A 13,903-nucleotide genomic window follows, 5' to 3' on the forward strand; every position below is an offset into this window, starting at 1 on the left:
GCAACTGTGCTGCTAATGACCTCTATTAAAGATATAGGAACTAGAAATACCTCTGAAAGATGAGGGTCCAGTGATGGAGGATGTAATAATTCCAAAATGATTTCTACTTCAAAAGCACCTTTATATGGTTATATAACAAACTGTAGTAATTCTGTGAGCCTTTGTTTGAAAACTAACTCTGTAAGGATTTGTCGCTGTGCACTAAACATTATCACCATATAGAAGGTAAACCCATATCTGTAGGATCTTTAGTTGTCAAGATTATGAGGAGTGCACTTCGGTTGAAGCTTGCCATCAAGCCACCCATAGTGTCTTCAAATCTCGATATGATGATAACCCACCTGATGAAGCTCCCGTTGAGCCAGTAGACTCTTGTAAGCTGATGTACATGACCGTGGTGGCATGCAGTCAGTATATTTCTACACTTTTGGAAAGTTTTTCATAATAGGTTGGTTTTCCACATGCATCCTGTCCAAGAAGTTGTCTTGATTTCCAATATTTTTCCCAGGCCATATGTTCACAACAGTGGAAAAGCCTTACATTGTCTAAATTGCAGGAGAGCTTTAACCTTTTGTCAGGAGCATACTGTCTCTGGAAGGACATTTGAAGACTCAGTAGTATTAGAGTTGTGGCAATAGCAGTGGCCTTTATGGAGGAGGTCTGAAGGACTCCGATCTAGAGTTTGTCTACACATTTACAGTGGTGGAAATAAGTATTTGATCCCTTGCTGATTTTGTAAGTTTGCCCACTGACAAAGACATGAGCAGCCCATAATTGAAGGGTAGGTTATTGGTAACAGTGAGAGATAGCACATCACAAATTAAATCCGGAAAATCACATTGTGGAAAGTATATGAATTTATTTGCATTCTGCAGAGGGAAATAAGTATTTAATCCCTCTGGCAAACAAGACCTAATACTTGGTGGCAAAACCCTTGTTGGCAAGCACAGCGGTCAGACGTCTTCTGTAGTTGATGATGAGGTTTGCACACATGTCAGGAGGAATTTTGGTCCACTCCTCTTTGCAGATCATCTCTAAATCATTAAGAGTTCTGGGCTGTCGCTTGGCAACTCACAGCTTCAGCTCCCTCCATAAGTTTTCAATGGGATTAAGGTCTGGTGACTGGCTAGGCCACTCCATGACCCTAATGTGCTTCTTCCTGAGCCACTCCTTTGTTGCCTTGGCTGTATGTTTTGGGTCATTGTCGTGCTGGAAGACCCAGCCATGACCCATTTTTAAGGCCCTGGCGGAGGGAAGGAGGTTGTCACTCAGAATTGTACGGTACATGGCCCCATCCATTCTCCCATTGATGCGGTGAAGTAGTCCTGTGCCCTTAGCAGAGAAACACCCCCAAAACATAACATTTCCACCTCCATGCTTGACAGTGGGGACGGTGTTCTTTGGGTCATAGGCAGCATTTCTCTTCCTCCAAACACGGCGAGTTGAGTTCATGCCAAAGAGCTCAATTTTTGTCTCATCTGACCACAGCACCTTCTCCCAATCACTCTCGGCATCATCCAGGTGTTCACTGGCAAACTTCAGACGGGCCGTCACATGTGCCTTCCGGAGCAGGGGGACCTTGCGGGCACTGCAGGATTGCAATCCGTTATGTCGTAATGTGTTACCAATGGTTTTCGTGGTGACAGTGGTCCCAGCTGCCTTGAGATCATTGACAAGTTCCCCCCTTGTAGTTGTAGGCTGATTTCTAACCTTCCTCATGATCAAGGATACCCCACGAGGTGAGATTTTGCGTGGAGCCCCAGATCTTTGTCGATTGACAGTCATTTTGTACTTCTTCCATTTTCTTACTATGGCACCAACAGTTGTCTCCTTCTCGCTCAGCGTCTTACTGATGGTTTTGTAGCCCATTCCAGCCTTGTGCAGGTGTATGATCTTGTCCCTGACATCCTTAGACAGCTCCTTGCTCTTGGCCATTTTGTAGAGGTTAGAGTCTGACTGATTCACTGAGTCTGTGGACAGGTGTCTTTCATACAGGTGACCATTGCCGACAGCTGTCTGTCATGCAGGTAACGAGTTGATTTGGAGCATCTACCTGGTCTGTAGGGGCCAGATCTCTTACTGGTTGGTGGGGGATCAAATACTTATTTCCCTCTGCAGAATGCAAATAAATTCATATACTTTCCACAATGTGATTTTCCGGATTTAATTTGTGATGTTCTATCTCTCACTGTTACCAATAACCTACCCTTCAATTATGGGCTGCTCATGTCTTTGTCAGTGGGCAAACTTACAAAATCAGCAAGGGATCAAATACTTATTTCCACCACTGTATATCATGTTACTACTGGAAAAAGACCCCTGATTCATAGTCACTTTGGTCAGTCTGTCTTGAAAAGTTTATTTGAGATGTAGAAGCAAACTGTATTCTCTCTAAAGCCAATTTTTGTTTCCAGGTTGTTTGTTAAAGAAAAAAATGTAAATATGGCCAACAAAAATGTTAATTTCCCATTAACATGGTTCTGCTTATATTTTTCCCTTTTGATTTAGAGTATATTAATAAATTTAAGGCCAAGTCTAATAAATGGAATGTAATGGTAGATAATTTAGTTTGGGTTGTATATTTTAATTATTTATTCCTTATTTAGAGCATTTTAATGTATACAAGGTTTTAATTTTTATGAATGGTATGGAATGGAAAACCTGTAGCTGGTTATTTTCAGGTGTTAGAATGGCTATCCTTGTCTTTGGCCAAAGCAAAGTTGTTATCCAGTAGCAAGTGTTTTCCTAATAAAACATTTCTGCATCCCAATATATGTTTTCTCCAACTTATAGCCAAATACTAAATTGAAGGGGCCCTGTGCAAATGATGTAAATTGACACATCCCACTCATTTTCATTTGAGCATGCTAGAAAGCTCTGGTATCTTTATGATGAATGATCCAACCCAGGTTCTGTCAGATGGCATTGCCCATTTATGAGTGCAGATATCCTGCTGTCCATGGTAACCGTTACTTGTTAGCAACTTTGCTACACCGTTGTATAGTGTCCAGAACAGAGACAAGATGATGCTTTGCAAACGGATGATTCCCTGTGCAAGATCACATTCCGGTAAATGGATGTTGTAAATAGTTTGCAGACTTCTGTGTTTGTTTGTTTGTGTTTTTTAAAGGAAAGATGTTTTGGGTAACTTAGAACATTACTGAACTACAAGTTTTTCTGAAGATGTTCTTTTGTTAGTTGGGGGTATTGCATTGAGAATACTCTGCTGGTGTAGATAGTGGAAGATAGCATTCATAGTTGAATTCATATTGGTCCTGCCGAACGCCTATGTTTACTAAGCGGCGTTATGGGAGTGTTAGCATTTTTAATGTGCGTAAATGGTTTACACGTGTTAAACGCTAATGCACACATAGAAATGTTCAGTGCAAGGCTTTGGTTAATTCCAGGTTTGCCAAGTTATTTTTACAGTAACCAGCTGTTATTTCCCAGTAATATAAGTGGTGTGTTAAGACTGTGATCTCAAATTGCGGTGGTTATGCCCAGTGCCTTCTTTTGAAGAAATATCTGTTCTGCGCATAAGCTTCTGAATAATTTCTCATTTATTTTGAAGTATGTCATTTTAATTTGTATAATACTTCTAGATAAGACCTCTTGTCACGGAAGTCTCCAGGTAAACTACAAAATAGTATCTCATCAGAATTTGTGTTTTTGAATCGGTGTTGTGTTCTTTTTCCTACAAATTTCTTTCAGCTTTATTTTCTTATGAAAACTGACAGCAGGAAACTGGTTATAAATAACCCATGTTTCTGCAAGACGTTTTCTGGCTTCTCTGAACAATCTTTGAGCACCTTTCTATTTTGCAGCAAATAATTGTATGTACAGATTGCTATTCTTGGTAGCTTGGAATGACTCTCTCTTCTTAAATCTTCTGGTTTCTTGCCTAATTTAACTTTAATTTCCCTTAAACTGTGATCAGTGTCCGAGTTGTTGGTACATGGTGTGCTGCTTGTTCTACCTTTCAAGTGTCAAAATACCTGTGCTCATTGTTTTTAAATTTTAGGAGGAAGATTGTAAAGTGGCTGGAAGTACATTCAAGTTTGTTTTCTTGAATTCCACTAACTAATTAAATTAAGGATGAAATTTTAACTATGTTGATCTTTCCAACATTCATGTTGGGGAAAAAGTGATAAAGAAAACAACTCCTTATTAGTAACATTAACATTTGGAATCTTTTGTATCTTAGATTCTCTGCAAGCACAGCTTGTCAACATGGGTGTTATTCCTACACTAGTGAAGTTGTTGGGCATTCACAGCCAAAATTCAGCTCTCACAGAAATGTGCCTTGTTGCATTTGGCAATTTAGCAGAACTTGGTAAGTCCTCTAATGTAAAGTTTATTGTTCACATAATTTGACAGTTTTTCAAATAAACTAAACCAATCATCTGACTGAATCTGTAAAGTGAGTGGTATATTTCATTGAGCATTTCATTGGACAGGTACCTCAGAATGAAAAAATAAATAAATACTTTCTTGAAAACTGTTCTTTATGATTAGTTTGCTGCTAAGGCCTCACATATTTCAACTGAAAGCACCAGTTCCTTTTTGTCCTAACCAGACTAGTCCAGAACGCATGGGTTGTCCCCCATCAGCCAGCAGATGGAGAATAAGACCAATGAGCTGTGAGCTCAGCACTATAAAAGACACTGTGTGGCTACAGCTTAGCAGTGTTCTATGTCCCACAGATGATGACAAGCATTCCATGCAGCTGAGGACTTCTGTTGAGGTAGTGCTTGAGCCCAACTGGAGAACTGGTCATCCAGTTGAATTTTTGTGGATGGAGCAGAATCAGGAGTTCTGCACTTTGGGCTATACCTGGAGGAGTCCAGGTCCCTCCCCTACTTTTCCAACCAGACTCTGTCGTGTTTGAATAGCCCCCCCCCCCCCCCTTGTCTTTTTTTTTTTCTATTATTTTTTATTTGACCCCACTTAACAGGACTACTGAAGGTGTCAGACTTGTGAGTTCTTGTACCAAGTAGAGTGCTGCTGAGCCCGGTACTCGGACCAGGTTCTGCTTGGTGGCTGGACAACCCCGGGTTTCACCTGCGCTGACCGCCATTCCCCAGAGGTTGAGTCCCTAGGTGCGGGCGGCCTGCAGGACTTACGGGACGGAGCTGGAAGTGGGGTGATGAGTGTATCTGCCAGGTAGGCAGCAGGTCAAGAGAGTAATCCAGGTTTAAGCGGCAGTCAGTAGGCAGGCAAGAGAGTAATCCAGGTACAGGCAAGTCAGTAGGCAGGCGGCAGGCAAGAGAGTAATCCAGGTACAGGCGAAAGTCAGTAGGCAGGCAAGAGAGTAATCCAGATGCAGGCAGAAGGGTAAACCAGGTACAGGCAAAGACAGCAACGAGGGACCAGTAGATAAGAAGCAGACTACAGAGTTAGAAACACCTACCAAACTAGAAGCCGAAGCATGGAGTCCAGGGAGAGCTCAGCTGATAAAGTGCTGGCATCTGACATCAACAGGGAGAAGGGGCACAGCCATAGGACAAGAGCAGGGGAAGGAGGAACCAGAAGGCCAATAGGAGAGAAGCAAGGGAAGCCAGGCAGAGGAAGAGCAGACCCAGGTGGGTGGAAGCAAAGCTATCTGGAAGCCAGGCAGAGAGAGAGAGAGAGCAGAAACCGGTGCATGGAAGGAAAGCAATTAAGGAGCCTGCAACCACCGCTCTGTGAACAAACCCAGAGAGGACTACACACACATGGCTCAGGCAGTGCCAGTCAAGTGTGCGTGTCAACGGGACCCCACGCAGCCCGAGGACACTGCTTGCGTTGAGGTAGGGGACATGACAGAAGAGGGTATTATTCCAGAGGGAACTCTTGTCTCCTCATCCTCCCCTTCCCCATTGGTAAGTTCATCAAGAGCAGCATGTTCTGAGCAAATGTCATTGAGTAATTTTTTATGGGACCCAGAGCAGCACTAGTTGTAATATTTTGACTGTCCAGTCTTGTCACACTATGGACCTGAGCACTGTCACAGGTTCTCTCGGTGCTGCTTTTCGTACCTAAAGTGCCTCTTGCACTAGGAGCATTGTGGCCTTGTTTACTTAACAGCATTGGCCCTGAGAGAATACAGCCAGAAAGTCAGAGCTGCACAGTGTTTTGAGTGCTTTGGAAGGAGTGCAGTTGAACCAAGGAGGTTTTATGACAGGCGACATGATGACATCAAAAAGTTGAAGCTGTCTGCACTTCGCAGCCACCATATTTTGTGACCCCCAAACATTTGCAGACTCTGAAAACAATATTTGGATTTTGCTCACACGTTTTTCAGTAGTAGCTCAATGTGAGTTACATTCAGGTACACTGGGTATATCTCTGTCCCTGGAGGGTTCACAATCTAATTTTGTACCTGAGATAATGAAGGGTTAAGTGACTTGTCCAAAATCACAAGGTGCAGCAGTGGGATTTGAACTGGCCACCTCTGGATCACAGTTGCCAGATGGGTTTTCCGCAACCTGCTGCAGGAAACTTTTGCCCGCGGCGGGTTGCGGTTTTGTTTTTTCTGTGCGGGTTTTGGGGCGGTTTTTCGGCCGGCGGGGGGTGGGGCTAATGGCGACAGAGACGGGGTTTGTGACATTTTGGGCGGGGTTTGCTGACATATTGGGCAGATGATGGTGGGGGCAGGGTGATAGAAGGGGTGGGGCTGATGACGGCGGGGATGGGGTGATGACGGAAGGGGTGGGGTTGATGACGGCGGGGTGGGGGTGATAATGGAAGGGGCGGGGTTGATGACAGCGGGGGTGGGGTGTGTGCGGTTTTTGGGCGGTTTTGTGTGGGAATTTTTTTTTTATTTGGCAACCCTGCTCTGGATATCAAGACTGGTGCTCTAACCACTAAGCTACTCCTGTGTGTGTGCCTTTCTTAAAGCTGCTCCCTACAAAAAGAGAGCCTGCCGCTTTGAAGCACCCATACCTGTGGACTGTGGCTCATGCCCCAGGACCATATCAGAAGCTTTCAAATAAAAAATAAAAAAAAACCCAAAAACACACATAGGCAGTCATAAACATCACTAGTTTTCAATAGTGTCTGTGAACGTTTGGGGTCACAGAATATGGCAGCAAGCTCCACCCACTGCCTTCAGCCCACAGAATGGGCAAGATAGGCTCATGACTTTTCCTGTCATAAAACCTCCTTGGGTTGAACGGTCACAGCAAATTGCCAAAGACTACCAAGAGGTGCCCACACTGTGGTGCCCAATGCAGCAGTTCCTTGGGGTACTACAAGGCCTGCTGCAGGAATTCTTGTACTTTGTACATACACAGCAGGCACGTCTGGCTCTAGAAAGCTCCAGTGGATGGTGCTGGAGTAAGAAGCCACCTTCTACTCCTTCAGGAAGTAAATCTGAGTCAGCATTCAAAATAGCAGGGGAGGATGCCATTTCCTGATGCTGGATAGCTGAACTTCAAGGAGGGAGTATCTTCACATTCCCTTGCTTCAGAAGTTTCTTTTGCTCATTCTATTAATGGCGGTTCAGCTAGGCAAGGAGCAGAAGCTGTTTTGGCTGGGTAGCAGCAGATCTGTGATATTTCCCAGAGTTTGTCTTCCTCATTCACAAGGCATTTCTTTTCTGTCAGTTGCAGGACAGACTGGCAAATTCAGAGTTCAGATCTCAGAGTTTGTAGATACCCCTTCTCATGATAAAAGACCAAGGATAGCCTTCTTCCATATCATCATGCTGATCAATCCATAGACTGGTGGGTTGTGTCCATCTACCAGCAGGTGGAGATAGAGAGCAATCCTTTTGCCTCCCTATATGTGGTCATGTGCTGCAGGAAACTCCCCAGTATGTTCTCTATCTCAGCAGGTGGTGGTCACACACAGCAGCAGCTCTGGCTAGGTCTCCAAGCCTAATCTTTAGGTTTTGTTGAGTACCTGGGGTTGAGGGCTCTTCTTGAGCAAGTGCAAACCTGGTGGCGCCAGGTCCCTCCTTTTCTCCCCCCTCCCGCTGGCTCCGTTAAAAAAAAAAAAAAAAAAATTTTGGACGTCCTTAAAGGCGTTTATTTCGACGTTTATTTAAACGTTTATTGCAGCTACTCACTGGGACACCAGGTCGTTACAGCTCGGAGCAAGAAGCAGGTAATTTTTATCTTTTTATAGCGGGCAGGGGGTTCCCCGATCGATCTCCACGTGGCCTATGGCGTCGGAGGGCGAGGGCGCGAAGAATCGCTCCCCGGACCGCGTGTGCGCTTCTAGCGGGGATGCGGGGGTCTTAAAGTCTGATTCGCCCTTGTTGGGTGTCAGTTCGGAGGCCGGTCAGTGTCCCGGGTCTTCCTTCGGTGCGGCGGTTTTTCCCGCCATAAACGCCCATCCCCCGCTGCTTGCCTCCGCCATCTTGGCCGGCCACTCTGCTCGGACGGCTTCTTCTTGGGCCGCCCTTGAGCTGGGAGACGTTAATGCCATGGCCGCCCTTGATTTGGGCGACGGCAAAAAAGCGGCTAAAGTTAAGCGCCGTTCTTCCCGCGCGGCTCCTTCGCGGAGTGTCGCGCCGGATGCCATCTTGGATGCGCAGCATGTTTCTCCCCCGCTCTTGCGAGCGCCGGTTGAGGGTGCGTCTAGGGCTGTGGCCCAGGTTGCTGAAGTGCACAGTCTGGGGGGTTTCTCCCCCGAGTTTATTTTGCTGCTGCATCAGGCCTTCCTTATGCAAAACGCTGCCCCTTCTCCCTTGTCCGATAAAGGGGTTGAGGCCCCCGGAAGTAAACGCCCTCGGGTGGATTCCCAGGCCTTAGAGGACTCTGTTTCCTCTGATGTAGATGAGGGCAGCGTATCTGAGTTCTCCCAACGGTCCTTTGGGGATTCCTTGGAGGAGACGGATTCCCGCTCGGATGGAGCGGATGACCCCTCTGCAGCGCGGATCTTTCGCTCAGAGGATTTGCCCAACCTGTTAGTGCAGGCCATGAGCATTTTGAAGATTTCCTCTCCAGAGGACGTCTCTCCCTCAGCCCCTGTTGGCTCCGCCATTATGCTGGGGACGAAGCGCCCGCCTAGAACCTTCCACGTGCATGATGCCATGCACACCTTAATTTCGGCTCAATGGGATGTCCCGGAAGCGAGCCTCAAAGTGGCTAGGGCTATGTCCCGCCTCTATCCTTTGCCTGAAAGTGAACGGGAGGCCTTTCTTTGGCCTACCGTGGATTCTTTAATCACTGCGGTGACTAAGAAAACGGCGTTGCCGGTGGAAGGTGGCACGGCCCTAAAGGACGCCCAAGACAGAAGATTGGAGGCGGCCTTAAGGTCGTCCTTCGAGGCGGCTGCCTTAAGTTTGCAGGCCTCAGTTTGTGGCTCCTATATGGCCAGGGCGTGCCTGACGATTGTGCAGCGGGCTTCCCCCTCGGATCCTTCCTTGAGGGCTGATTGGCCGGCCCTGGAATCGGGCTTGGCTTATTTGGCAGACTTACTGTATGATGTCTTGAGAGCCTCGGCTAAAGGTATGGCTCAGACAGTCTCTGCGCGGCGCTGGCTTTGGCTGAAACATTGGTCTGCGGACCATGCCTCTAAGTCCCGCCTGGCTAAGTTGCCTTTTAAAGGCAAGCTGCTCTTTGGGGTCGAGCTGGACAAAATTGTGACCGATCTCGGCACGTCTAAGGGCAAGAGGTTACCAGAGGTCAGGGCTCGGGCCAGTGCTCGCCCCGGTATCTCCAGAGGACGGTTTCAGGAAGCCCGTCGGTACCGCCCGGGCAAGTCGGGCTCCTCTGCCCCCTCTTCCTTCAAGAGGAACTTCTCCCCCAAGCAGCATTCCTTTCGCAGAGACCGCCGTCCCGGAGGTGCGCCCTCCGGTCCTCCCCCAGGGTCTCGTACCCAATGACGGGGTCCTGGTCCATGGCCCAGTGCAGATTGGAGGACGCCTGTCCTCGTTTCTGGGCGAGTGGACCAGGGTAACTTCAGACGCTTGGGTTCTGGAAGTCATCAGAGACGGCTACAAGCTAGAGTTCTGCCGACCCTTAAGAGACGGGTTTGTACTCTCTCCCTGCAAGTCTCCGGTCAAAGCTGTGGCAGTGCAGCAGACCTTGGACAATCTCATCCGCCTGGGTGCGGTCGTTCCGGTGCCAGAAAATCAGCTTGGCAAGGGACGTTACTCCATTTACTTTGTGGTACCAAAGAAAGGAGGTTCTTGTCTGGAATGTTTTTACGTTTGGGGAGCGTGCCAGGTGCCCTTGACCTGGATTGGCCACTGTCGGTGACAGGATGCTGGGCTAGATGGACCTTTGGTCTTTCCCAGTATGGCACTACTTATGTACTTATGTACGGCCTATCCTCGACCTCAAAGGGGTCAATCGGGCCTTGAAAGTTCGGCACTTTCGCATGGAGACTCTCCGCTCTGTTATAGCGGCAGTGAAGGCAGGGGAGTTCCTGGCATCCTTGGACATCAAGGAAGCGTACTTGCATATTCCCATCTGGCCTCCTCATCAACGCTTTATGCGTTTTGCAGTCCTGGGCCGACACTTCCAGTTCAGAGCCCTCCCGTTCGGGTTGGCTACTGCTCCGCGGACCTTCTCCAAAGTAATGGTGGTCATCGCGGCCTTCCTGCGAAAGGAAGGAGTACAAGTCCATCCTTATCTGGACGACTGGTTGATCCGAGCCCCCTCTTATGCAGAGTGCGGCAAAGCTGTGGACCAGGTGATTGCTCTTTTGAGCTCCCTGGGGTGGATCATCAACTGGGAGAAAAGCCAGCTGCGCCCGACTCAGTCCCTGGAGTATCTGGGAGTTCGATTCGACACCCAAGTGGGCAGAGTGTTCCTGCCGGACAATCGGATTGTCAAACTTCAGGCTCAGGTGGACCAGTTCCTAGTAGCCTCTATGCTTCGGGCTTGGGACTATGTGCAGCTGTTGGGCTCTATGACGGCCACGATGGAAGTAGTGCCCTGGGCCAGGGCTCATATGAGACCACTACAACACTCTCTGCTGCAGCGCTGGACTCCGGTGTCGGAGGATTATGCTGTGCGCCTTCCCTTGGACCCAGCAGTGCGCAAGGCGCTGAGCTGGTGGCTGAAGACAGACAAGTTGTCTGCAGGGATGCCTCTTGTGACCCCGGAATGGATTGTTGTCACGACGGACGCCTCTTTGACGGGCTGGGGAGCCCACTGCTTGGGAAGGACAGCGCTGGGGCTCTGGTCTCCTGCAGAGGCAAAGTGATCTATCAACCTCCTGGAACTCAGAGCCATTCGGTTGGCGCTTTTGGAGTTCCTCCCGGTACTGGCGTTGAAGCCAGTACGGGTCCTGTCGGACAATGCCACGGCTGTGGCCTATGTCAACCGCCAGGGAGGTACCAAGAGCGCCCCTCTAGCCAAGGAAGCCATGAATCTATGCCAGTGGGCGGAAGCGAACCTGGAACAGCTGTCAGCGGCCCACATTGCCGGAGTCATGAATGTCAAGGCGGACTTCCTCAGTCGCCATACCTTGGATCCCGGAGAGTGGCAGTTATCGGACATCACGAAGCACTGGGGCCAGCCGAGCCTAGATCTGATGGCGTCATCGGCCAATTGCCAAGTGCCGCGCTTTTTCAGCAGAGGACGGGACCCTCGATCTCTGGGAGTAGATGCTCTTCTCCAGCAGTGGCCGACACAGGAGCTTCTCTATGTGTTCCCGCCCTGGCCCATGTTGGGCAGGGTACTAGACCGGGTGGCAAAGCATCCGGGCCGGATAATCCTGGTGGGTCCGGACTGGCCCAGACGTCCCTGGTATGCGGACTTGATCAGGCTCTCAGTGGACGACCCTCTGCGGCTGCCAGAGGAGCAGGGCCTGTTGCATCAGGGTCCCGTGGTGATGGAGGATCCCTCCCCCTTTGGTCTTACGGCCTGGCTATTGAGCGGCAGCGTCTGAGGAAGAAGGGCTTCTCAGACAAGGTCATCGCCACTATGCTGAGAGCGAGGAAGCGCTCTACTTCTACTGCTTACGCCAGGGTTTGGCGTGCCTTTGCAGCGTGGTATGAAGCAGGCTCACTTTCTCCCTTCACTGCTCCAATTTCTTCAGTACTGGCGTTCCTGCAAGAAGGTCTGGAGAAAGGCCTGTCGCTCAGTTCCCTTAAAGTCCAGGTAGTGGCTCTGGCTTGCTTCAGGGGCCGCCTGAAGGGTGCTTCCCTGGCTTCGCAGCCAGATGTGGTACGTTTTCTCAAGGGAGTTAATCACCTGCGCCCTCCTCTGCACTCAGTGGTGCCTGCGTGGAATCTCAACCTGGTGCTAAGAGCCTTGCAGAAGCCGCCTTTTGAACCCTTGTCGAGGGCATCTCTGAAAGACCTGACGTTGAAAGCAGTCTTTTTGGTGGCTATCTCTTCAGCCAGAAGAGTTTCCGAGCTCCAGGCACTCTCATGTCGAGAGCCTTTTCTGCAGTTCACTGAGGCAGGAGTGATTATTCGCACAGTGCCTTCCTTCCTGCCCAAGATTGTTTCTCGCTTCCATGTGAATCAGCAGCTCTGTCTCCCTTCCTTTCGTAGGGAGGACTACCCAGAGGAATACTCTGCTCTCAAATATCTGGATGTGAGACGAGTCATCATCAGATACTTGGAAGTGACCAATGATTTCCGGAAATCGGATCATCTGTTTGTCCTGTTTGCAGGTCCTCGTAAGGGTCTGCAGGCTGCTAAGCCTACAGTGGCAAGATGGGTCAAGGAAGCCATTGCAGCGGCTTATGTGGCCGCAGGGAAGGTGCCGCCTATCCAGCTGAAGGCTCACTCCACTAGAGCTCAGGCGGCCTCGATGGCAGAGGCCGGGTCCGTCTCCTTGGAAGAGATTTGCAAGGCGGCAACTTGGGCATCGGCCCATACCTTCTCCAGGCATTACCGCTTGACTGTGGCTGCTCGGGCGGAGGCCCGGTTTGGAGCTTCAGTGTTGTGGTCAGGGATTTCAATGTCCCGCCCTGGGTGAGTACTGCTTCGGTACATCCCACCAGTCTATGGATTGATCAGCATGATAATATGGAAGGTAAAATTATGTATCATACCTGATAATTTTCTTTCCATTAATCATAGCTGATCAATCCATAGCCCCTCCCAGATATCTGTACTGTTTATATTCTGGTTGCATTTCAGATTCAAGTTTAGTCTTCAGTTCCTGTTCAGGAGGACTTCGTGTTCAAGTTTTTTCAATTGGATTCTTCAAGAGTTGAGACGAGTTTGTGTTACAGTGAGCTGCTGCATTCCTCTCCCCTCTGTTTTACGGGGCTGGATTGAGACATAAATTCTGCCGGCGCTCCCTCCCACTTCGTGCGGCTGTAGGGCAGCTTTGTACCCCTCCCGCTTCGGCGGTGTTAGGGTCAGTGAGCTCCTCCCGCGGTTGCGGTTGCAGGATAAGCCAGATCCCCCCGCATCGGCGGGGTGGTGTCCCTCCCCCGCTCCGCGGGGATGAGCTGGACGGATTCCCCTCCCCCACTTGTGTGGGGATGAGCTGGGTTAATTCCCCTCCCCCGTTTCGGCGGTGGTGAGCTGGGCAGAGTGTCCCTTTGTGGGTGTAATTCTCTAAGTGCTGAGTCCTGCGGATGGAGCTTGGATATCGACATACTGAGGAGTTTCCGGCAGCACATGACCACATATAGGGAGGCAAAAGGATTGCTCTCTATCTCCACCTGCTGGTAGATGGACACAACCCACCAGTCTATGGATTGATCAGCTATGATTAATGGAAAGAAATTTATCAGGTATGATACATAATTTTACCTTAGAGGACGCTGTGGTCCTATTGGTTATTTTTGGAGAGTTGGTGTAAGCTGCTGAAGTATGCTTAGTGGATAAAAGGTCCTCTTTAATTGATCCTTGAGAGTTTTGGTGGCAGAAGATGACCCCATGATTATACATCTAGATGCTTTGAGTATTGCGGAACCATAATTTCAGTATTCATGAGTTTCTGGGGTTCATATCTTCAAATGGATTCATTAACCCACTGGAGTGTTTCAGGTTCATCAG

General features: G+C 48.9%; 1 protein-coding gene across 3 annotated transcripts in view; it reads left to right on the forward strand.

The window, feature by feature from the left end:
• Positions 1-13,903, forward strand: part of RAP1GDS1 (Rap1 GTPase-GDP dissociation stimulator 1) — a 222,491-nt gene that overhangs the window by 123,519 nt on the left and 85,069 nt on the right. For all 3 annotated transcript variants that reach the window (XM_030190713.1, XM_030190714.1, XM_030190715.1), the window contains one exon: positions 4,205-4,333. In XM_030190713.1, the coding sequence (XP_030046573.1) occupies positions 4,205-4,333 (129 nt within the window). The remainder of the gene's footprint in view (positions 1-4,204; positions 4,334-13,903) is intronic.

This window comes from Microcaecilia unicolor, chromosome 2, assembly GCF_901765095.1.
Source record: "Microcaecilia unicolor chromosome 2, aMicUni1.1, whole genome shotgun sequence".
In the NCBI taxonomy this organism is placed as follows: Eukaryota; Metazoa; Chordata; class Amphibia; order Gymnophiona; family Siphonopidae; genus Microcaecilia; species Microcaecilia unicolor.